We start from the raw sequence: 22,171 nt of genomic DNA, 5'->3' as shown, positions 1-22,171 counted from the left end.
TATTGTAGCCCTCCTAGTCCTCTAGCACAATTTCCAGTTTGTGGTCAGATTGTCTGCTATCTCAGTTCCCACTTCTCTCTGTATTCTATCAGGACCTGATGCTTATTCCACTTTTGAGTTTCACCAACTTTTTCTGCACCACATCCTTTTTTATAGTTTCCCTTTTGCTCCACCTCCTCCTCTTGAACCCTTTCATTTCCATGATTATACTCTTCTGTGAAAACTAAGGCAAAATACTCATATCTTCACCACTCCTTCGCCTTCTGTGAAAAAACTGCCTTTTCTAAAGAAATCTCAGCTTCAGAAAGCCTATTGGCCTTTTTTTTTTTAACCCTGCGTTCCTTTTACATCCTTATATGGCTGAGATTATTAGGGTCTAGGCACACACCCATGCTCTTTATGCATCTGTGCCATGATGCCTTCCTATTTTCCCCAAGAACTCTGTCTGAATCGAATCTATGTTTCCAAACTAAAAGCTGCTCTAGATAAAAGGGAAGAATAGTAATGATCTTGGAGATCACTGGCAACAACTGTGAACTCTCCTCTGAGCTACCCTTCTGTGATTGAGGTGCACATACCATCAGTGTTGCAAATCATAAAGTCCCAATACACATTTATGCTTGAGATATATAAGATTTGTATCCAAACATTTCTATTCATGTCTCCAAACACATAGGCATATGGCAGAAGGGCTTTCTTTGGCTTATGCCCAAGATTCAGGAGCAAGTTGCAAGGAGGGAAGGCTTTGGTTTTCACCGACCAGTTGCTTAGTACTATGGAATGGAAACCAGCCACATGGCGGCCATGTTTCTTTGTCACGTGATAAATAAACTTGGTACATAGAACTGGACTTGAACGTCTAGATTATCAAGGTGACTAGGACAGCACATGTGGTCCTGCATAGGACCTCCCATCACCCTGATGAGGATAGTTGGAGGCTTAGCCTGGCAGTCAACATTAAGCATTATCTTGACCATGATCAGGTTGCGCAAAGCCTGCAATTCACAATTCAGTGGGTAGGGTATGTAGCCAAACTGTGATCTTTGAGGATGCACTTGCACACTTTTTAAGGTGAATTGTGTAGGTCATCATACCATTGGTGAGAAAGTGCTGGTATCTTCTATCTTCCCAGAATGGATTCAAACACAAGTTTAAGAACATAAGAACATAAGAATTTAAGAACATAAGACATAGGAGCAGGAGGAGGCCATACAGCCCCACGAGCCTGCTCCACCATTCAATAAGATCATGACAACAACAACTTCTATTTATATAGCGCCTTTAATGTCATAAAACATCCCAAGGCACTTCACAAGAGTGTTATCAAATAAAATTTGACACCAAGCCACTTAAGGAGATATTAGGGCAGATGACAAAAAGCTTGGTCAAAAAAGTAGGTTTTAAGGAGCGTCTTAAAAGAGGAAAGAGAGGTAGAGGGGCGGAGAGGTTTAGGGAGTGAATTCCAGAGCTTAGGGCCTTGGCAGCTGAACGCACAGCCGCCAATGGTGGAGTGATTAAAATCAGGGATGCTCAAGAGGCCAGAATTAGAGGAGCGCCAGTATCTCGGAAGGTTGTGGGGCTGGAAGATATTACCGAGATAGGGAGGGGCAAGGCCATGAAGGGATTTGAAAACAAGGATGAGAATTTTAAAATCAATGCATTGTCGGAGTGGGAGCCAATGTAGGTCAACAAGCATGGGATGATGGGTGAATAGGACTTGGTGCGAGTTAGGACATGGACAGCAGAGTTTTGGATGACCTCATGTTTACGGAGGGTAGAATGTGGGAGACCTGCCAGGAGTGCGTTGGAATAGTCCAGGCCAGAGATAATGGGCATGGATGAGGGTTTCAGCAGCAGATGATCTGAGGCAGGGGTAGAGTAGAGAGATGTTATCATGGCTGAACTTCTACATCAATTCCACTTTTCTGTCATATCCCCATATCCCATGATTCCCTTAGTGCTCAAAGATCTATCGATCTCAGTCTTGTATACACTCATCGACTGAGCATCCACAGCCCTCTGGGTAGATAATTCCAAAGATTCACAACCCTCTGAGGAAATTTCTTCTTATCCCAGTCCTAAATGGCCGACCCCTTATCCTGAGACTATGACCCCTAGTTCTAGACTCTCCAGGTAGGGGAAACAGCCTCTCATCATCTACCCTGTCAAGTCCTCTAAGAAATTTATACATTTCAATCAGATCATCTCTTATTCTTCAAAACTCCAGAGAATATCATCATAGGCAATTTTCTACTCAATCTCTCGTCATAGGACAGCCTCTCATCCCAAGAATCAATCTAGTGTACCTTTGTTGGACCACCTCTAAGGCAAGTATATTGTCAGTTGTTTAACGACTAACTAGTGACTTTCAGTCAGTGGAGAAGGCAAGTGGGCTTTACATTATGACATTATGACAACTCTGATATCTGAAGTATTCCAGAGCACTGTTGATAACTGAAGGGGTAGTCACTGGAATTCATCCCACCTGAGCCCAGGTGACCCTGCATGCCAATAGACTAATGGGTAGGGTGATCCTAACAGGATAATCAACAGGAAGTTTGCCAGTGATTTCAAAATTCTTCTCCTTGTTTACAAATCCCTCAATGGACTCTCTCCTCCCTATCTCTAATCTCTTCCAGCCTCACAACCCCACGAGATGTCTGCACTTCTCAAATTCTGCCCTCTTGAACACCCCTAATTATAATCGCTCAACCATGGGTGGCTGTGCCTTCAGCTGCTTAGGCCCTAAGCTCTGGAACTCCCTCCCTAAACCTCTCCGCCTCCCTACCTCTCTTTCCTCCTTTAAGACGCTCCTTAAATCTACCTCTTTAACCAAGCTTTTTGTCATCTGCCGTATTTTCTTCTTGTGTGGCTCGGGGTCAAATTTATCTGTTTTGTCTTATATCACTGTTGTGAAGCGCCTTGGGATATTTTACTACGTTAAAGGTGCTATATAAATAAAAGTAATAGTATTGTTCCGTGCTGGTAAGCTGTGACTAAGTCCATCAGTACTCCTGCACCCACTTGCGGGTCCCCAAGCTATGGCTTCTGCTAAGTTTATACTTTCATTCTGCTAATTTGGGTGAGTGGGGTCTACACTCTACACTGGGCAAAAACACAAACTCCATCTTTGTGGCTTTCTCACTACTTTGGTTTGGAGACTCTTGTGCTTGGTAATGTGTTTCTCTAACCGCAAGATACCTGGCTGGCCAACATATATATATATAAGTAAATATGTTAGGCAAACTGAAAATCATTTTGGACCCTGTCCAGTTAGATTACATGAATAGTCCCACCCTCCAGTCTTCAACATTGTTCGGTCCTTATGAATACAATATTCTGATTTTTATTGCAAAACAAGACTGGAAAAATATATGAAAGCTTAGTATGCTTCAGTATGCTAATATAGGATAGGCATTTAGCGATATGCAATAATGACACAGTATTTTGTTTTATTGTTATGAATGCTTTCAGATATATTTCTGTCTGTAATTATATAATTCATTTTGTTCACACTCTTAACCATGAGCTGGAATAAAATTTAAAAAAGATGTCTTAGACTTTTCTCTCCTTACCTCTAAAACTTATGAGATGTGATTCTTGTTCACTTTCAATTTTAGCTTTTCCACTCTTGATTTTCCTATTTATCATTCCAATAGTCTACTCTAGTGTCCAGAGAGTCAAACCTGCTTTTGTTAATTTTACTGAGAAAGTCAGTAATAGAATTATCAATGAAAAGAATCTCATTCCCCAGGCCCTTTGGGCATGAAGCTTGCTGGTTTGGAGTAGGAGCATTGCACATCTAACCACAGATTTTCTAAATAGCACAGAATATTTTGACTCTAAGCAAAAAAATCAAAGGAAAGCAAATAGTGCAGTTCACATCCTGCACTGTACAAAGCCAGCAAATATTTCACTGCTACATGGTTTATCAGCTCCACAAACCAGATGATCTTTTTCCTGTCAAATAACGCTGAAGACATTTCACAGAACATAAAATGAAATAGTGCTCCAGTATTTTTAGCTTTCAGTCTTCGTTGGTTTTAATTTTATTCCTCTCTCTCCTTTTCCCCTCTGAATTCAGCAGCACCTGTGAAACTTTTTAACCAGCTTTTGAATTACAGAATGTACAAGGAAAATCTGAAATACATTTTGGAGGATTGGCTCAGTCTCCAGCACAGCAAAGAGAAATATTACTTTCCCTTCTGAATCTTTCGCTTTGTTTCTGCTGTTTTGTAACCGTTTTCTGGAATGTTCCAAACTGGTTGTTTTTCCCAACTTCTAATTTACTTTTATGATTTGCCCCCTCACTTCTTCCACCATGGATTTTTGTAGACATCCTTTTCGGAGTAACTATTTGTACCAAGTCTCGAGACACATACGCAGAAGCGAGAGTTAGGACAAATAGTCTTCCAGCGCAATTTACACTAACCCTTTTTTGAGCGTGCGCCCATCCGCAGCGCCAATCCATCCATCCTCCGATCCATCGACCATGTTGCCTCCATTATGTCGAGCAGTCCCGAGCTCTGAGCAGCCCTGTAACACCACGTTGCCTCCACTGCAGCTCCGAGGCCCCGACAGCGGCGAGCCTCCGATCCATCTGGCCCAAAGAGGGCCGGCAGGGAGCGAAGTGGCGGGCAACCGAGAGGGGAGTGGGAGAGAAATACTGGGGGGGGGGGGGAGGGGGGAGAGAGAGAGAGAGAGTCTTACAAGGGACATCGTTGGGGGTGGATGAAATCCAGAAGTCACGACACTGTCATCATTCACTTCATACCCAATAAACCTGTTAACAATCCGTACACAATGCCTGCCCCAACTATGGGGGGGTGGGGTGGTAAGGTCACTTGTGCTGGGGTAAGCCACTTTGGCTAGGGGAGGGATGTGTCCTTTCTGACTTCTGAAGTCAAAATGGATCATGTGACAATGTGCAAAGTTAGGCTGGGCAGTTCCATTCACACATTCCAGAGAAACTTCAGAGTGTGGCTTATCCTCCAAAGGGACCAATCAGCAATAGGTCATGTTATAATGGAGAGCCAGTCAGAGAAACGGCTGCAATTCAGTTAGTACAAATAGACGCATCCATTTTTTTTTTGGTCTTCTGTAACAGATCTCTGTATCTTGCTAAAAGCCTCTGCCTGTGGAGTCCTGCTTTATGTCCTTTTTGCGCTGGCTGTGAAATATCATTCTGAAATGTCTTTTTATCCCTGATTTTCTGGTTGGTTTTTGGTCAGATCTTGGTGAAATGACCTTTGCCTCCATTTCCTTTTTTTTTTTCATTTCACCCATCCACTTTTTTTGGTCAGTTTTCTCCTCCTCCTGAAGGCGCTTTCCCTTCCAGGGGTGCAGTTCTATGGGCTGCAGAGCCCTACAGTAACTCCAGAGACTTGAGCACAAAAATCTAGGCTGACACTCTAGTGCAGTACTGAGGGAGCGCTGCACTGTCTGAGATGCCGTCTTTTGGATGAGATGTTAAACTGAGGCCCCGTCTGCCCTCTCAGGTGGACGTAAAAGATTCCATGGCACTATTTTGAAGAGCAGGGGAGTTATCCCCGGTGCCCTATCCAATATTTATCCCTCAATCAACGTAACAAAAACAGTTTATCTGGTCATTATCACATTGCTGTTTGTGGGAGCTTGCTGTGCACAAAATTGGCTGCCACGTTTCTCACATTACAACAGTGACTACATTCCAAAGTTACTTCATCGGCTGTAAAGTGCATTGAGATGTCTGGTGGTCGTGAAAGGCGCTATATAAATGCAAATCATTCTTTTTTTCTTTCAAGTGGCTGGTTCATGTCGGAGCTGACCGTGGATGTCAGCTGCCTATATGTCAGTGGAAGCTACCCCAGCTGAACCTAATCCTATTCATGCCTGATATCCACATGCACACTGTTCAGCAGGGGACAGAATCCTGACTTGTGCCCCCTCCCTCCTTCCCTCGTCTGGAGGCTAATTGTAGCACCCTTTTCACTGCCACAGCTGAAACCAACCAACAACGCAGAGCAGCAACGGGCCTTCCCGGCCTGCCTGGCTGAGTACCCCACCAGGCAGTGCTTTCACCCACTGAGCCATTCCAGCCTACCTCAGCAATGGGAGGCTCAACTGGTTCCTGCCAAATGAAAAGTCTTTTATTCTGCAGGGCAGAACTGGAAAGTCACACACAGAATTTGTAGTTTTTTTCCTGTTGCTGGTGACACGCCCTGTTTCCACTGCTGAATCTAACCTGGAGGCGATGAAGGTTGAACAGGTTCCCATTGGTTCTATAATTTAGTTCCACTCCAGCGGGGGGGCTTGTTGAGTGTGAAGTAGAGCATTGCAGCGTGGAAGATCGAGCAGAGCATTGGCACGATGACGCAGCCCTGCTTGACCCCGGTTCAGACGTGGATTGGGTCTGTGGTGAATCGGTTGGTCAGGATCATGGCTTGCATGTTGTCATGGAGCAGGCGGAGGATGGTGACAAACTTTTGGGGGGCAGCTAAAACGGAGGAAGACGCTCCATAGTCCCTCACGATTAACAGTGTCACAGGCCTTGTGAGGTTAACGAAGCATTGACCTCACTTGACCAGCTTCGTTGGGCGGACCACATCGTCCGCATGCCCAATACGAGACTCCCAAAGCAAGCTCTACTCTGAACTCCAACATGGCAAGCGAGCCCCAGGTGGGCAGAGGAAACATTTCAAGGACACCCTCAAAGCCTCCTTGATAAAGTGCAACATCCTCACCGGCACCTGGGAGTCCCTGGCCCAGGACCGCCCTAAGTGGAGGAATAGTATCTGGGAGGGCACTGAGCACCTCGAGTCTCGTCGTCGAGAGCATGCAGAAACCAAGCGCAGAGTGTGGAAGGAGCATGTGGCAAACCAGTCCCACCCATCCTTTCCTTCAACCACTGTCTGTCCCACCTGTGACAGAGACTGTCATTTCGTATTGGACTGTACAGTCACCTGAGAACTCACTTTTAGAGTGGAAGCAAGTCTTCCTCGATTTTGAGGGTTTGCCTATGATGATGATGACGCTGCTGAATGATTTCACTAATGAGGGAGGCGATGGCCAAAAATGCCAGAGGGCAGATTTTCCTCTTGGATCTTACAGTGGTGCAGCTTTGGTGGGACATGTCTTCTGCCTATTCCATGGGTACAACCCCGACCCAGGCCAACTTTATGGGGTCAGGATCATTAGTCATTAGCTGTGACTCAGTGAGTAACACACTCGCCTCTGAGTCAGAAGGTTGTAGGTTCAAGTCCCACTACAGAGACTTGAGCACATAAATCTAGGCTGACACTCCAGTGCAGTGCTGAGGGAATGCTGCACTGTCCGAGGTGCCGTCTTTCGGATGTGATGTTAAACCGAGGCCCCATCTGCCCCCTCAGGTGGGTGAAAAAGATCCTTTTGCACTATTTCGAAGAAGAGCAGGGGCATTATCCCCGGTGTCCTAGCCAAAATGTTTTCCTCAATCAACATCATTTAAAAAAAACAGATTATCTGGTCATTATCACGTTGCTGTTTGTGGGAGCTTGCTGTGCGCAAGTTGGCTGCGCGTTTCCCACATTACAACAGTGAACTACACTCCAAGTGTACTTCATTGCCTGTAAAGCGCTTTGAGACGTCCGGTGGTCATGAAAGGCACTATACAAATGCAAGTCTTTCTTTTTCTTTCTTAGTACAAAATTTGCTGGCTCCCAGTGGCGCTTCCGCTGCTTCCTGTCTCAAGTTGGGGAGAGCGGGATGTGTAATAGCTGCAGTGTAATGTGACCAGTAGCCCTGGCTGAGGACCCAAGAAAATGTAAATCTCCCGGCTAATGCAATCATTCGCTCTGTGACCAGTGAATGCCTGAAGCCTTCCTGCTTGTGCCTCAACTGCAAACAAGATGTTTCCTGAGACTTGCCTTGGGATGTGATTCTTGATTTTGTATCAGAAAAACTGTCTTGGGTTTCTTTTAAAACTATCGAAGAGTCGATGTACTGCATGCAGTTTTTTTTTAAAGTGCATTTTCTTACTCATATATCAGGAGTCATCCCAAAGGCAAGTTGCTTAAAAAGCACTTCAATTGCACCAATGCACAAGGAGGAGAGGTCAGAACAGTCAAGCTGCAGGCCTTGTTTTTTTTGGCCTTTTCAAATATGCTTGAAGTTTTTCCACAGCTTTAGTGACACGTAAACGAATTCAGAGTCACACCTTCCCCATTGATTTTTCCAAACCTATAGAAATGGTGGATTCCATTAATTTTTTTCTTTGTCAGGTTTACATAGTCAAATCCCCCAGCTCTTTTGTTGATTTGAGTCCCATTTCATACGAGATGTTAAAGACTGGAGCCTAGAAATGACTACAGCTGATATCAGTGGCTAAATGTTTCACACGAATGTTAAATGAACACATTCATTTGCTGATGTCGGCAGCGTCACTTTCTAGCCTGCGTTCTCAATGTGACCTCTGCAGTATATGGCTTTGCTCATCAACCTTTACTTTGCTGTCTCTGCAACTTGATAGGGCTGCAGCAGCAGATTGTAGCTTTAAGCAACCGTTAGAGGTTTTTACTAAATGCTCATGTTCATTGTTTATCTATTCGGTTATGTTCCTAAAGCAACAAACTTGTTCAGGTAAGAAAAATAAATTGTATTTCTGATACTGTAACTGAGCTCCTTTGCAACATGCCTGTGTTCTTCCAACTACACATTTTTTGTCCCATGTGCTGCAGTTCATAGAATCATAGTACAGCACAGACAATCAGTGAGAGACTAAGGTTCATTGTCCACAACCTTTGGTCAAACTTAATAACATTTACAAAAATATATGAAACATAGAAATTTACAGCGCAGAAGGAGGCCATTCCGGCCCATTGTGTCCGCGCCGGCCGACAAAGAGCCACACGGCCCTTGGTCTGCAGCCCTAAAGGTTACATATAACGGAAAGGCAAAGAGCACCCAGCCCAACCAATTCGCCTCATCACAACTGCGACACCCCTTCTACTAACACATTCTACACTCCACCCCAACTGGAGCCATGTGATCTCCTGGGGGAGGCAAAAACCAGATTTAAAAACCCAGGCCAATTTAGGGAGAAAAGAATCTGGGAAAATTCCTCTTCGACCCATCCAGGCGATCGAAACTAGTCCAGGAGATCTCCCTGGCTGTATTCTATTTCCTGCAGTACTTACCATTATATCTGTTCCGTCCATTATATATGCTGTAACAATTACAGAAATAGAACTTGTCCAACTATCGCTGTGACAATAGAGTTAAATAGGCCGGCTAGCTCCCTCAATAGCCAATAGCTTCGTGCTTTGAGCCAGTCAGTAGCTAAGCCACAGAGACTGGGTTTGATCCCCAGTCTGTGTTGAGTTTACTGATATCGTCCAGAGTAGCGGGAGGGGTCCTACAGTCGTCCTCTGAGCCCGAGTCAGGAGGAAGAAAATCAGTTGGGCTTTCCAGTCCTGACTTGCTATCCACTGACCTCTGCTAGAAGTGTGCCTGTCTCAATGTTGGGTGAGCTGCGGTTTGTGCTCCATTGTGATACATTCAATGTTCAAAATGGCAGCCGACTTCAGACATAAATAATGACCACTTGGTTGAGGGCAGCCAGGGACTGTACCCAGCTGGGCAGGGGAGCAAATTGATGGTGGCAAAAACCTATTTGCTCAACATTCATAGTGCAAACTGACTATGCTGGAATGAATGCTTTGGGCATTCCTCATCCTGCCATTAATGCAGGTGTGGGGGCAGTTGCCCTGTAGCATATGAGGTGCTGCTGCTAGTTATCACACTTCATATGGTGCACCTACTGTGACCATTTTAATTAAAATAATCCTTCCTGGAGGAGTGAAATGTACGAGATGTTCAGCCAGGAAATTTGTTTTTTTTTTTAAAAAGAAGAAAAACAACATTTATTCAAAGTACAATGTTGTTTTTAATGGCCTGTTTACTTTTAAAAGTTTTGTTTTTTTATAATTCTGATAGTGTTCCTCCCTGCAGGATGTAAATAGCCTTTGTATTTTATTCACTGTAAGGGGCCAGCTGCTCATGTTGCTTTAATAAAATTCTGATTTGAAGAAAACAATGGGAACAGATCAAAATCTTCTTTACGTTATGTAAAGCAAAGCTATTACTTGGCACAGCCGAGTAACAGGAGTGAATCCTAGCGTTAATGCACTAAAGTTAAACTAAAAACTGCTTCCTGCTTTTTAAAACTAAAATCTTGAACTAAAATAGCAGCAAAAATAGACACACCAGAAACAGGAACATATTTAGCATTTAAAAAAAAAATATGCAACTCTTTTTTTTGTAAATTAAATCGATCCCTCTTATTTCAGACTCTTACTTGTATGAATGTGGACTTCACTCTGTCTGCTTTCTGAATGATTTCTTCAACTTTCACTCAAGCCATGTTGAATGGGGGTGTGTGTGTGTTGGGGGTGATTGGCAGAATTGTCTTCGCATTACACCCCTGTGCATTGTTCACATTTCTCCTTGTCACGTCAGTAATTTCTGATGAATTATTCCCTGGTTTAATTGGAAGGCACGTAATCTGTTCCTAGATCTCTTCCATTCCATTCTGTAGCCAGTATGAGTAGTCCCGGGTGATTCTGGGATTGAATTTTCTCAGAAGAATGTCTCTTGGCCTTCACTTAGTAGCTGCTCATGTGACTTAACCAGAACTGTAAGTTTGTCACATGACGATGGAGTTACAGGCTTGGACATGTAAAGGCACAAATGCAGTGTACTGTGTTGACACATTAATCATCTTTTTAATTTTGTTCTGCTCAAATGACAAATGTTGAATAATGCTGCTGTGCAGAATCTTGGTCTGCTTCCCCCTTGTTGACTTAATGTCAAGTTCCACTATTTCATTCCTATTGTAAATATGTTGTGTTCAATTTTAGCAAGAAGCAATTTGCTTCAGTGCCATTTACTGATCTGAATTGTGTAGATGTGATAAATTCAAAATAGATCCATGATTGAATTAACAACATAAGAGCAGGAATAGGCCATTTGGCTCCTCGAGCCTGCTCTGCCATTCAATAAGATCATGGCTGGTCTGATCATGGACTTACTCCACTTCCCTGCCTGCTCCCCATAACCCTTTATTCCCTTATCGCTCCAGAAGTCTGTCTATCTCCACCTTAAATATATTCAATGATCCAGCCTCCACAGCTCTCTAGGGCAGAGAAATCCACATTTACAACCTTCTGCGAAGAAATTTCTCCTCATCTCAGTTTTAAATGAGCGGCCCCTTATTCTGAGACTATGTCCCCTAGTTTTAGTTTCCTCTATGAGTGGAAATATCTTCTCTGCATCCACCTTGTCGAGCCCCCTCATTATCTTATATGTTTCGATAAGATCACCTCCCATTATTCTGAACTCCAATGAGTATAGGCCCAACATACTCAACCTATCTTCATAAGTCAACCCCCTCATCTCCGGACTCAACCTAGTTCTCTGAACAGCCTCCAATGCAAGTGTATCCTTCCTTAAATACGGAGACCAAAACTGTATGCAGTACTCCAGCTGTGGCCTTACCAATACCCTGTACAGTTGAAGCAGGACTTCTCTGCTTTTATACTCCACCCCCCTTGCAATAAAGGCCAACATTCCATTTGCCTTCCTGATTACTTGCTGTACCTGCATACTAACTTTTTGTGTTGCATGCATAAGGACTCCCAGGTCCCTCTGTACTGCAGCACATTGCAATTTTTCTCCATTTAAATTATAATTTGCTTTTCTATTTTTCTATTTTTCTGTCATTTTCCCACATTACACGCCATCTGCCAAATTTTTGCCCACTCACTTAGCCTGGCAATATCCCTTTGCAGATTTGTTGTGTCCTTCTCAAAATTTACTTTCCCACCCATCTTTGTATCATCAGCAAACTTGGCTACTTTACATTCGATCCCTTCATCCAATTCATTAATATAGATTATAAATAGTTGAGGCCCCAGCACTGGTCCCTGCGGTACCCCGTTGTTTGCCAACCAGAAAATGACCCATTTATCCCGACTCTGTTTTCTGTTAGTTAGCCAATCCTCTATCCATGCTAATATATTTCCCCCGAACTCGTGAGCTCTTATCTTGTGCAGTAACCTTTTATGTATTGTATTCGGGGTTGAGAGAAAGCTTTCTGAGTTGAATATTTAATCCCTGTTTGGAAGATTTTTGAATTAATACCTGATGAGGACAGGTAAAAGCCATGATAAAAGCCCCTTGAATCTTTATAACAGTCCATATTTAAATTAAACATTTATTCATACTAATGTTTTAAACATATAAAGCTATAGCATTAACAAAATAATGAATCACTGTGATATAAATATATTCACTTGTGAGCTGATCACTTGCCTTTGGCTTAGAATAGCTTGTGATGAACTGCCCACTCAATGATGGAAATAATTATTGCATTGTATATCAATCATTCATGATACTGTGTTAAACAATTTAATTTCTATTCAAATGGCCGAGAAGCAGAGCCTTGTAGGTGACTAGTGTTGTCCACAGTATTAGCCTGCTACATTACCATGGTAATGAGAGCAGTGAGTTGTTTATGAAATTGTAAAATAATTATTGATGAGGCAGACCATTCAGCCCATCTTTGTTTATTCTGTCAATTGCAGCAACCATCTCATTCCTGGATGATTCTAGGGTATTTTTGGCCCTAGTGTTTTGACAGGGAATCCATTCCATGCATTGATCACACTATAACCCCGATTCTAACCTAACCCGCCTGCCGTGAATAGGATGGGTTCAGGTCGGACCCCCAATTTACACCTCACCTGATTTCAATGGAGCGTAAAATTATGCAGCGTGTAACTTGGACGTTGGATCAGAACCCAACCAAATGGGTAGGATTAATAAAGAGCTAATGTGTGAAGAAGAACTTCCTAAAAGCAACCCTAAATTTACCTTTTTTACTAGTTTGAACTTGTGGCAATATAAATGCAAGTTGTTGTTGTTGTCATTGTTGTCCCCACATCCCACACTCAAATTAAAACCCTGGAATCACTTAAAAATCGCTTGAATGCTGTATTTGTTCATCCATCCAGAAAGATTCTGAAATCGGTCAAAGATGTGCAGAATGGTCTACCTCATCTGTAATTATCATACGATTTCATGAACAATTCATTACTCTCGTTACCACGGTAATGTATTAGGTCAATTAGGCCACAGCTAGTGTACTGCGTGCAGTTCTGGGTCACCGCATTACAGGAAGGATGTGATTGCACTGGAGAGGGTATAGAGGAGATTTACGAGGATGTTGCTGGGAGTGGAGAATCTTAGCTATGAGGAGAGATTGGATAGGCTGGATTTGTTTTCCTTGGAACAGAAGAGGCTGAGTGGAGACCTCTAAGGTGCATAAAAATATGAGGGGCCTAGATATAGTGGATAGAAAGGGCCTATTTCCATTAAAGGGGTCAACAACCTGGGGGCATACATTTAAAGTAAGTGGTAGAAGGTTTAGAGGAGATTTGAGGAGAAATTTCTTCACCCAGAGGATTGTGGGGGTCTGGAACTCACTGCCTGAAAAGGTGGTAGAGGCAGAAACCCTCATTTTTAAAAAGTACTTGAAGTGCCGTAACCTGCAGGGCTACAGACTAAGCCGGAAAGTGGGATTAGGTTGGATAGCCTCTTGTTGACCAGCATGGACACGATGGGCTGAGTTGGCCTCCTTCTGTGCTGTAAATTTTTATGATTCTGTGACAACACTACAATCCCCTAGAAGACTGCTTCTCATTAATTTTAATAAGAATTAAATTGTTTAACACAGTACTATGAATGATTGATTTATGATACAACTATTTTTAGTTGAAACGTAAATCAAGTGTCCCCTTATTAACGGGGGGCATTAAAACCGACAAATAAACAAATTAACTTTTTACCACAAACTTAAATCAAATTAAAATTTGGTTTGGCTTATGATACAATAGCTAATATGCTGCACTTGCTTTTTCCATACTGTTAACTATCTTGTGTACATCTAAGAGCATCACAAATGCTTCCTATCAAGGCTGAAAAGACCTCCAGTCTTTCTTCATAATGCAGATCTCTATCATTAGGGATCTTCTGGGTACATTCTTCATTCCTTGTGATTTTTTTTATTGAAAGAAATAAATGAGGAGATAAAAGATACACTTCGATTGCACCATTCCCAACCTCAGGATGGCCTAAAATGCTTCACAGCCAATGGAATGCTATGGAAGTGTAGCCACTGTTATGTAGGCAAATGCACACAGCAAGACACCAATAGAATTACCTTCTCTTCTTTGAACAGAGCCACGGAGCTTTTATGTCCACCTAAACAAACAAATGAGGCCTTGGTTTAATGTCTCCTCTGAAAAATGGCACTTCCAAATTTGAATAGGGTAAATAAGATCAGAGTTAAACGCGTGGCTCAAAGACTGATGTGGGAGAAATGGGTTTCGATTCATGGGGCACAGTACTGGGGTAAGAGGGAGCTGTCCCATTGGGACGGGCTTCACTTGAACCATGCTGGGACTAGCGTCCTGGCGAATCGAATAACTAGGGCTGTAGAGAGGGCTTTAAACTAATTGGTGGTGGGGGTGCCGGGGGGCTGCCGGGGGGGGAGGGGGGGAGAATTCAGGTCAGCGAAAATGTAAAATGTCAAAGAACAAGGAGAAGGCAATTGATCAGGGTAGCACTGGGGGAAATGAAAACCAGAGCATGCCAGGAAGGGACAGAATGTATAAACATGAAGGTGAATCAGAAAGTGGGATCAAAGCAGGAAAAAATGTTTTTAAAAAAAACACATTTAAAAGCTCTTTATCTGAATGCACGTAGCATTTGTAACACAATAGATGAGTTGACAGCACAAATAGGTACAAATGGGTATAATCCAATGGCCATTAGAGACGTGGTTGCAAGGTGTCCTGGACTGGGAACTAAACGTTCAGGGGTTTTTGACAATTCAGAAGAACAGACAGAAAAGAAAAGGAGGTGGGGTAGCACTGCTAATAAAGGATGGGATCAGTGCGTTACTGAGAAACGATATTGGCTCAGAAGATCAAGATGTTGAATCAGTTTGGGTGGAGATAAGGAATAATAAGGGGAAAAATTTGCTGGTGGGCGTAGTCTATCGGCCCCCTAACAGTAGCTACACTGTTGGACAGAGTATAAATCAAGAAGTAATGGAGACTTGTAATAAAGGAACGGCAATAATCATGAGCGATTTTAACCTTCGTATTGATTGGACAAAGCAAACTGGCCAGGGTAGCCTTGAGGAAGAGTTCATAGAGTGTATCCGGGATAGTTTCCTTGAACAGTATGTTGCGGAACCAACCAGGGAACAGGCTATCTTAGATCTGGTACTGTGTAATGAGACAGGATTAATAAATGATCTCATAGTAAAGGATCCTCCAGGAATGAGTGACCATAACATGGTTGAATTTCAAATTCAGTTGGAGGTGAGAAAGTTGGTTCTCTAACCATTGCCCTAGGCTTAAATAAAGGAGTCTACAAAGGTATGAAGGCAGAGTTGGCTAAAGCGGACTGGGAAACTAGATTAAAGAATGGGACGGTTGATGAGCAGTGGAAGACATTTAATGAGATATTTCATAAATCGCATCTAAAATATATCCCAATGAGAAGGAAAGACTGTAAGAGAAGGAATCTGTGGCTAACTAAGGAAATAAGGGATAGTATCAAATTGAAAACAAGGGTATAAGATTTGGCCAAGACTAGTGGGAGGCCAGTGGATTGGGAAAATTTTAAAAGCCAGCAAAGAATGACTAAAAAAATGATAGAGGGAAGATAGATTATGAAAGTAAGCTAGCACGAAATATAAAAACAGATGGTAAGAGTTTCTATAGGTACATAAAAAGGAAAAGAGTGGCTAAAGTAAATGTTGGTCCCCTAGAGGATGTGACTGAGGAATTAATAATGGAGAACCGGGAAATGGCAGAGACGTTGAACACATTTTGTATCGGTTTTTGCGGTTGAAGACACCAAAAACATCCCAATAGTGGATAATCAAGGGACTATAGGGAGGGAGGAACTTAATACAATCACTATCACTAAAGAAGTAGTACTCGGTAAAATAATGGGACTAAAGGTGGACAAGTCCCCTGGACCCGATGGCTTACATCCTAGGGTCTTAAAAGAAGTGGCTGCAGAGATGGCGGATGCATTTGTTGTAATCTACCAAAATTCCCTGGATTCTGGGGCGGTCCCAGTGGAGTAGAAAACTGCAAATGGAACGTCCCTATTTAAAAAAGGAGGCAAACAAAAAGCAGGAAACTATAGACTAGTTAGCCTAACATCTGTTATTGGGAAAATGCTGGCGTCCATTATTAAGGAAGCAGTAGCAGGACATTTGGAAAAGCATAATTCAAATCAAATAGAGTCAGCATGGTTTTATGAAAGGGAAATCATGTTTGACAAATTTGCTGCCGTTCTTTGAGGATGTAACGAGCAGGGTGGATAAGGGGGAACCAGTGGATGTGTATTTGGATTTCCAGAAGGCATTCGATAAGGTGCCACATATAAGGTTATTGCACAAGATAAAAGTTTACGGGGTTGGGGGTAATATATTAGCATGGATAGAGGATTGTCTCACTAACAGAAAACAGAGAGTCGGGATAAATAGGTAATTTTCTGGTTGGCAAACAGTGATTAGTGGGGTGCCGCAGGGATTGGTGCTGGGTCCTCAACTATTTACAATCTATATTAATGACTAGGATGAAGGGACCGAATATAATGTAGCCAAGTTTGCTGATGATACAAAGATGGGTGGGAAAGTAAATTTGTGAGGAGAACACAACAAATCTGCAAAGGGATGTAGACAGGCTGTGAGTGCGCAAAAATTTGGTAGATGGAGTATAATGTGGGAAAATGTGAGGTTATCCACTTTGGCAAAAAAAATAGAAAAGCAAATTATAATTTAAAGGGAGAAAACTTGCAAAGTGCTTCAGTACAGAGGGACCTGGGGGTCCTTGTGCATGAAACACAAAATGTTAGTATTCAGGTACAGCACGTAATCAGGAAGGCAAATGGAATGTTGGCCTTTATTGCAAGAGGGATAGAGTATAAAAGCAGAGAAGTCCTGCTACAACTGTGCAGGGTATTGGTGAGGCCACACCTGGAGTACTGTGTACAGTTTTGGTCTACGTATTTATGGAAGGATATACTTGCATTGGAGGCAGTTCCAAGAAGGTTCACTAGGTTGATTCTGGAGATGAGGGGGTTGACTTATGAAGATAAGTTGGGCCTATACACATTGAAGTTCAGAAGAATGGGTCCAAATTTCCCCATGAGTTGCACCGTTTGGGTAACTTGATTTTTCTGGTGTATCTTTTTAGTTGCAACTATGGCTATTTAATTTGCGCCAGTGTAAATGAGTTAGTTAGGTTTTTTGTTAGGTTAGTTTTTTTTTCAAAAGGGGGCGTTCCCAGCCACTTACACCATTTATGCCAATTTGCCCAGAAAAAAGTTGCACTAAACTAACTTAGGGCAGGGTATGTGTCCACTTTTGTCCGCACTGAAAGACCTTACTTGCAGTTAAGGAATCGGTGCAAGTAACTACATTTCAAGCACCACCAAGCACCAAACAAAGCACAAAAAGTAATAAGCAATTAATTAACAAATAAAGTAGAAGGAACCCTGCCCCTAAAGCACTAAGACCAAAGTAATAAGCAATCAATAAATAACAAATTTAAAAAAAAATAGAAGGAACCCTGCACCTAAAGCACCAAAATCAATCAGTAAATAACAAATAAAAAATAGAAGTCTAACCTTAGGGAACGCAGCAGGCAGTCGATGAGGGAGCCCATTCGGTCAGGGCTAGGGACGGCGTGCTTCGGGCCCCTCCCACACAACCTGCAGCGCGTACTCACAGATTCGGGCTGCCAGGAGCTACTGCACATGCGCGCGGACTCTAGTGCGCATGTGCAGAAGTCCTGGCACTGTTTTCATTGCTGAGACCTGGCTCCGCCCCCAATCCATTGGGCCACATTGCTGGGGAGCGGCCAGAATACTGACATCTTTTTTCGGCGCGCTTGGAGGCGGACAAAAACGGCGCACCTTGGGTGAGAGTGCCAGAAAAACAGGTTAGGGAAACTCTAGCCCAATGAGAGGTGATCTTATCGAAACATATAAGATAATGAGGGGGCTCAGCAAGGTGGATGCAGAGAGGGCATTTCCACTCATGGGGGAAACTAAAACTAGATGGCATAGTCTCAGAATAAGGGGCCGCCCATTTAAAACTGAGATGAGGAGGAATTTCTTCTCAGAGATTTGTAAGTCTATGGAATTCTCTGCCCTTGTGGAGGAGGCTGGGTTATTGAATATATTTAAGGTGGAGATAAACAGATTTTTGAGCAATAAGGGAATAAAGGGTTATGGGGAGCGGGCAGGGAAGTGAAGTTGAGTCCATCATCATCATAGGCAATCTTTTGAAGAGAGGATGACTTGCTTCCACGCTAAAAAGGAATGAGTTCACAGGTGTTTCAATGAAGCACCTAATATTCCAGACCCCGACCTACATCTTGGAGGGTGGAAGATGCCTGCGCTTCGAGTTTTTTAACGTGTGGTGGCCATTGCACACCAGCCACCACACAGGCTTGACAGAGCGAGGTCTTGGTCCAGTGGCAAGGATTACCCAAGACGACTGGCGACCAGCTCTGCTGCATGGACCGAGCATGCGCGCACAGAGCGGTGTGGGCTGGCCCGTGCTGCCCCTGGGCCCTTGCCTTTTCTGGGCCCCAGACTCGCGCCTTTCCTGGGCCCCGGTCACTTCCTTCTACAAACTCTTGCCTGATGGTCTTGCAGGCCGGGACCGCTCTGCTGCATGCTGCTCCCTCCAATGCAGCCTTTGATCTTATTGAATCCATGATCCATGATCTTATTGAATGGCAGAGCAGGCTCGAGGGGCCAGGTGACCTACTCCCGCTCCCATTTCTTATGTTCTTATATTCTCCAACAATGCAGGACCCCTGCAGTACTTCACTGAAGAATTGGCCAGGATTATATACTCATACATAGTTCGGGTTGAAGCCACTTGGAGTTGAGAGTCCTACCCACTGAGCCAAACTGAGAGTATTATTCGAACGTTTCGGAACTTTTAAAGTAAAATTGCGAAAGTCAAACGGTAAAGTTTGATATATGTGATATGTGTAGAAATTTGCAGTATTTGTCATGGAATGCTTTACTTCACGGAATCGCTTGTCATAAACATGGGTAAGCAACGGTTTTGGCAGGACAGGAGTTGTTTAAGTTCTTGGTAAATTAAGATTATCACCCAGTGCCAAAAGAGGAACTGCATTTTACTAACTTAACCCATAATCCTAAATGTAATAAAAAGAGACAATTGCACACTTGATGAGCATCTCTGTTGCCTCTAATTCCTCTGATGCTTTAGAGCGACTGGTTAGAATCATGACAATGTGCATGTGGACACCTAGCCATCCAGCACTTTCATGATGTCACAGCAGAAGTTCAGCACAAAATACCTGGCATGAGATTCTGTTTACCCGTAACTTAAAAAATTAATACTGAGCAATAAGATGTTACTGAACGATGCTGATAAGTTTTCAGATATCTTTTTATCACAGTTAGGATTGTGCAGATGTCTGTAGAATGTACTTTCCCTTTAAATAAAGCTTTGCAGGCATGCTATCCCAAATCATTGACGTAACCTCACATTTCAAGGAACAATATGCTTGTTGATGCAGTGTTGTCAGTAGGGGAACTGCTAACACTGAGATTCTGTTGCTAGGGGAGAAAAATTAAATATTTAGCAATTTTCTTGAACCAAGTAATAGTCCAGGTACCCGATTTCAACATGGGCAGGCTGAGGTTATTTATGTTTAGATGAAGTGACTTAGAAAAAATTGGGGTAGTATTTCCTCAACCCAACTGGCCCCATTTATCACCATGTTGCTAATGGTCACCATAGTGAATCAATATTGTGGGTGTCCCATACTTGACCTGCACAATTTGATGGAGTATGCAGTATGGAGTCAGCTAGTCTAACCCTTTTCCAAATCATTTAATTCCAAAAAAATACACTTTTTGAAGGACTGAGGGTAAGTAAATATTTATGCTTAAAAGATAGATTTAAATTAAGATATACCGTTCTTTTTAAAATATTTCTTTCCTTAAGAACTAATCCACGCTGTGGCATCAGGGTACAGACTAATAAAACCTTTTTGTTTTGTTTGTTTGAAATAAAAAGAGGGTGATCGGTGGCGAGACCTCAGCAGGAAGTGTCAAATTGACCTTGAGCAAACCACCAATAATCTGGATTCACCTTGGACTTGTTTGACCGGCTCAGATGAGTGTCAAGAGAATGCAGTCTGGCCAAGTGATCCAAATCCAGCATCTGCTGTGACCAGTTTAATCAAAGAGCTCAGCCTCAGTGATCGAAATGGAAATCCGTCAGCACCTCCCAGCAAACGGCAGTGTAGGTCGCTGTCCTTTTCAGATGAACTGTCGAGCTGTCGGTCACCGTGGAAACCTAGTGGCTCAAAGGTGTGGACTCCGGTAGATAAAAGACGCTGCCACAGTGGGAGCAGTGTGCAACATTGTTCAAACGGGGTGTCTACAATGCAGCGGAGCTCAAGTTTTAGTCTGCCTTCAAGATCCAATGTCTTTTCTTTTCCCTGTGAACCCTTGGCTACCAGCAACAGATCTGTGTGCTCCCAGGGCAAGGGCTTTTGGACCTCGCCCACCTATGGAAGGTATGAAGACGACCTGCGTCCTGATTCCGATTCTGGAGTTGCGTCCGGGGTCGATCTGCTGCGACCCCTTTCTGTATCTCATGAGCAGATCTCGGCGCTGGAGCTCGGCACGCTGTCCACAAAGAGCCCGCCTGCTGTGACCCCAGAGCCTGTGCAGCCGACCAGCCGACTACTGCGCTGCAGATCTCAGCCGTGTGTCCACAATGATCAGAAAGTTGGGATGAAGCGTCGCAGACCAGAAGAAGAGCAAAGGCCATCGCTCGACCTTGCCAAGATGACTCAGGTATGAGATGCCAATGTGGCAGACTGCAGGCTTTGGCTGACATTCATTTACAGCTCCCCTTCCCCCTAAATGCATATAATTTGCAAAATTTATGATACGGTAGCATAGTGGTTATGTTACTGAACTAATAATCCAGAGGCCTGGAATAATGATCTGGAGAAGCTAGTTCAAATCCCACCATGGCAGCTGGGGAAATTAAATTCAGTTAATTAAATAAATCTGGAATAAAGAGCTAGCATCAGTAATGGTGACCATGAAACTGCTGGATTGTTGTAAAACCCCATCTGGTTCACTAATGTCCTTTTAGAGAAGGAAATCTGCTGTCCTTACCTGATCTGGCCTACATGTGACTCGAGACCCACAGCAATGTGGTTGACTCTTAACTGCCCTCTGTGGTTCAAGAAGGCGGCTCACCACCATCTTCTGAAGGGCAATTGGAGAAGGGCAATAAATGCTGGCCTTGCCAGCGACGCCCACATCCTATGAACAAATAAAAAAAATAACACAAACTGCAGTAATAATAGGTTTATAAATCGCACTGATGTATATACTGCTCTATATTTACATGAGGACATAAACATATCGGGTGTGACTTGCGTGTCAAATTTTAGAGTATGTAAAGCAGATGCAGTTTCATTGTGGTGGGAGATCACTTGACATTTTCACAAGATTACATTGAATTTCCAAGGGAGTATTATTCGGTCTTGTGCACAATTACGTTTTAACAGGAAGGTAAAATGTTGATTTGAAGAGAGAACATGTAGGGATCAGCATTTTTGTTCAAGCCATGTGTAGGGAGGAATAAATCTGAACAAAGACTAGTCTGAAAATGTTAAATAACCTGCAACATTTCCTTTCCTTCATTTCGAGCTGAATTTCCAAGCTGCGAAGAAACCATAGGATGTCTTCCTCAAACACTATACAGATAGCCTGACCCATTTCCTGTGGGAGCCATATGTGCATCCGAAATAATGATCCCCACTTTGTGTCCAGTCATAATTATAATTGATATTTCCATCAGTACCAGTCTTACTCCTTTCATATTACAATGTTCTAAATTTTTAATTCAGCTTCGTGGCTTCAGTGAAATTCAGCTGGGTAGAAAATGAAAAATTCTGTTTCACGATTGGTTTCTGAAACCAACCTGAGACCATCAAAAACCTGGCAATAAAAACACAACCAACCGACCACCTAGTATCAAAGATCTAAGCAC

At 43.0% G+C, this 22,171-nt stretch overlaps 1 protein-coding gene across 2 annotated transcripts in view; it reads left to right on the top strand.

Annotated features, from left to right (window-relative positions):
- The window catches only part of fam53b (family with sequence similarity 53 member B), a 105,970-nt gene that overhangs the window by 43,422 nt on the left and 40,377 nt on the right, over positions 1–22,171 (top strand). For both annotated transcript variants that reach the window (XM_070875017.1, XM_070875016.1), the window contains one exon: positions 20,171–20,958. In XM_070875017.1, the coding sequence (XP_070731118.1) occupies positions 20,171–20,958 (788 nt within the window). The remainder of the gene's footprint in view (positions 1–20,170; positions 20,959–22,171) is intronic.

This window comes from Pristiophorus japonicus, chromosome 3 (genome assembly GCF_044704955.1).
Source record: "Pristiophorus japonicus isolate sPriJap1 chromosome 3, sPriJap1.hap1, whole genome shotgun sequence".
Lineage (NCBI taxonomy): Eukaryota > Metazoa > Chordata > Chondrichthyes > Pristiophoridae > Pristiophorus > Pristiophorus japonicus.
The sequence above is the reverse complement of the archived record's forward strand: the minus strand, read 5'-3'. Positions and strand labels throughout refer to the sequence as shown.